We start from the raw sequence: 3590 nt of genomic DNA, 5'->3' as shown, positions 1-3590 counted from the left end.
CCTGCCTCAGCCTCCAGAGTAGCTGGGACTACAGGCACACGCCACCACACCCGGCTAACTTTTGTATTTTTTGTAGAAACGGGGCTTCACCATGTTGTCCAGGCTGGTCTCAAACTCCTGGCGTCAAGCGATCCACCAGTCTCAGCCTCCCAAAGTGCCAGGATTACAGGCGTGAGCCACTACACCCAGGCTAAAAAAATTTTAACAGGGACTTCTTTCTAAGATGAACTAAAATGACAACATCTTTTTATAAAGGACCAACCTAAGGACATGGAAACAATGAGGCAGACATAATGCTCTTATAGCTATAGCCCAAGAATCCTAATGGTCTCTAGTAGGCCAAATCTTCTAAAACCTTCCCCTTCTCTGCTCTCTCATGTTCATGGTCACATCCTTATCATTTTCTACCTTGATGATGGCAGTCGTTGCATCTGTTTTAAGGGTGGGCTGATGTCTCATGAGCTCATCGACAGCACTCCCCAGGTTGGATGCAGTATCCCCTTAAGGCAAAAAATGAACTGTTAGAATTAGAAAGACTGAAGACAATAGAGCTTGGGCTCTTTTCTGTACCAACATATAAGGTGGAAAGAAGAAATAGCCTGGTTATGATTTTCTTTCCTTTAAAGACTTTATGTCACCCAGACTGGAGTGCAGTGTCACGATCTCCTGGACTCAAGCGATCCTCCCACCTCAGCCCTCCAAATAGCTGGGACTACAGGTGTGCGCCTCCATGCCTGGAGAAATTTTATTTTATTTTGTTTTTTTTTAAGAGATGGGGTTTGGCCATGTTGCCCAGGCTGGTCTCAAACTCCTGAGCTCAAGTGATCTCCCAAAGTGCTAGGTGTGTGCCACTGTGCCAGGCCAGGCTGTTGTGATATTTTTTTCCTATTTTTTTTTTGGTTGTGATTTTCTAATGCCACAACTTCTTTAATGAATTTACACCCAGCCCCTATCCCTCCAAATCACTGGGGAAAAGGAAGGAATCAGTTTAGTAAACTATTTTTAAGTAACTATGTGTGCTGCACTCTACTCTGGCAATCTTTGCTGTCAAGATCTAAACTAGTATTACAGAGTGAGAGAGAAGAAAGATGTACAAACCATTAACCCTCTGGCTGCTCCAGTTAAGAATGATAGTGTCTAAATGGTACAGTGGTGGCTGAAAAGTACAAAGCACATTTTTGAAAACTGTAATCTTTCTGGAGTCCTGCCTTTTTGCTAATAATCTCTCAATGATCTGGTCTCAAGTATACTGAGTAAAAAAAAAACTATCCATGTGTCGTTATCTTAGAGAGTTGGACATTAGAACACTAGATTACCAGATGAACACCTCAGGACTCCATATTTCTCATTGCTACAGACTAGATGGTGAACTTGGAAATCTACCACTGCTTCTTAATACCTATTTTTCTACCAGTACCATGAAAGTACAATGGTGAACTGTTGAAAAGCATGGAAATATTATGAGCAGAGAAGCTGAAGTATTCCTTCCGAAGTATAATAGAACGTATGATGATAATTCCCATTAAACTTAGCACACCTAACCAGTAAAACGATGAGAGAGATCAAGGAAGAGTTTCCTTGCAAACTAAATCAATTTTCTACTATAAAATAAATCTTAACAACTTACCAAGGGGATCAGAACTTCTCCTCCTCCGCATGGCTGGGAGGTAATCTGGAGACAGAAGAACTTTGAAGAGGCGTTCAAAAGGCTGACACTGAACAAAAGACTGAAGACCTCGGGCATTCAAGCAGAGTGCACTGAATACATTTGGGAGGGAGCCAAGGACTTCACGGGTAGCAGGAACCTAGAGAGAAAACAAAGTGAGCTTGAATGCATCTAAAAGAGTGTAGATGATAGGAAAATCCGGCCATGGGTATCAAGCTGAGACAGAAGGAATTTTGACAACCAGGTCCCAATTAGATTCAACACTACACACAGAAGAGATAGGATTTTCACGCCCTAAGACATTCTTTACAGAGTAGCAGAAAAGACTTACATCTTTGATAAGCAGTGCATGCAGCATGACATCTGTCAATCCATTGTCCTGGAGTGAGGAGAGCAGTGATGGTTCTTGAAATACAAACACAGTCACCACTTCAGTAGCTAAAAAAAGATGAGAAAATATGGAAAACTGAGAGATTCCTCACAGAAATTGAAAACACCAAAAGCTTAAAAAAAAAAATACATACTCAATGTCTAGCAATTTAAACCCTTGTGCTTACTATGAAATTAAAGATCCTAATACTGCTCCATCAGAGATTCAGTACTATAAAGAATCTAGTGACTACACTTACAGGATTTTTATGGGCATATTTTTACATAAATGAGGTTACACTGTTTTATATATTTTGCTTTTCCCCCACAATTGTCATACCGTATAATGTCCTCTCCTAACACAACGACCAATTCATTTTGAATGGCTGCCTACTACTCCACTAAATGCATGCACCACAAGTATAGAAACCAGTTCTCAACTGTGAAAATGATAAACCTAAACATATATCCGTTTTTGTCTGCTTTTAACAGGAAAAAAAATCTATGATGTAGTCTTGCTGGGTTAAAGCAAATGCAAGCTTAACTGATGAAAATAGATAAACTGCCTCATACAAAGGTTATTCAACAATTTTAAACTATCACCAGCAATGCGAGAGTCCTTGAGTATTAATCTGACCAGTTTTTGACATTGTAATATTTAGAAATGTGCAGTAATAACTACCAAAGCTTCTGGAACATGGGGAAAAACTCTACAAGAGTATTTTGTACAGCATTAAGGCATTTATTAAAAAGTAACCAAACAAGCTATGAAGAATTAACAGAAAAGAATTCAGTGAAACTGAAAGCAAAAAGGATAAACAAAGCCAATATCTAGCTTTGTGAAGACACTGGAAAAGCTTATAAACCTACAGAAAATAGAGCAATAATATAAATTAGAAAAAAGAGCAGTAATATACATTAGGAATGAGAAAGGAGATTTAACTACAGAAAAAAAAATTTATTCTACAAAGTGTATGCCAACAAGTGAAATAATATAAATTAGAAAAAAGAGCAGTAATATATGTTAGGAATGAGAAAGGAGATTTAACTAGATACAGAAAAATATATTCTACGAAGTGTATGCCAACAAGTGAAATGTATAGTTTAATAAGAAAATGTCATAAAAATCAAATCTCAGGAAGTGACAGCAAAGCAGACTAGACCAATAATAAGAATTTTCTTTTCTTTTTTTTTTTTTTAGACGGAGTCTCACTGTGTTGCCCAGGCTGGAGTACAGTGGCACAATCTCGGCTCACTGCAGCCTCCACCTCCTGGGTTCAAGCGATTCTCCTGCCTCAGCCTCCCGAGGAGTTGGGATTACAGGCACCCAACACGCCTGGCTGATTTTTCCATTTTTAGTAGAGATGGGGTTTTTACCAGATTGGCCAGGCTGGTCTCGAACTCCTAACCTCAGGTGATCTGCCCGCCTCGGTCTCCCAAAGTACTGGGATTACAGGCGTGAGCCACCGCGCCCGTTCTAGAATTTTTAAAAGTGGGAAAAAAAACAATCCAGGTAATAGAGAGGCACCAAGCCAATAGTTTTATTAAACCTTCT

The 3590-nt window shown here is 39.4% G+C and overlaps 1 protein-coding gene across 1 annotated transcript; it reads right to left on the bottom strand.

Annotated features, from left to right (window-relative positions):
• Window positions 1–408: 408 nt before the first annotated feature.
• LOC116465549 (E3 ubiquitin-protein ligase HUWE1-like) lies at window positions 409–2104 on the bottom strand (the record flags this gene model as incomplete). The annotated part of the gene is made up of 3 exons (XM_032148575.2): window positions 409–500; window positions 1628–1805; window positions 1998–2104. Coding segments are annotated over 3 exons (377 nt in total), but the record flags the coding sequence as incomplete, so codon positions are not given.
• Between the last annotated feature and the right edge of the window lie 1486 nt (window positions 2105–3590).

The sequence above is a fragment of the Hylobates moloch genome, unplaced genomic scaffold, assembly GCF_009828535.3.
Source record: "Hylobates moloch isolate HMO894 unplaced genomic scaffold, HMol_V3 SCAFFOLD_6167, whole genome shotgun sequence".
Lineage (NCBI taxonomy): Eukaryota > Metazoa > Chordata > Mammalia > Primates > Hylobatidae > Hylobates > Hylobates moloch.
This window is presented reverse-complemented; position numbering and strand designations above follow the sequence as displayed.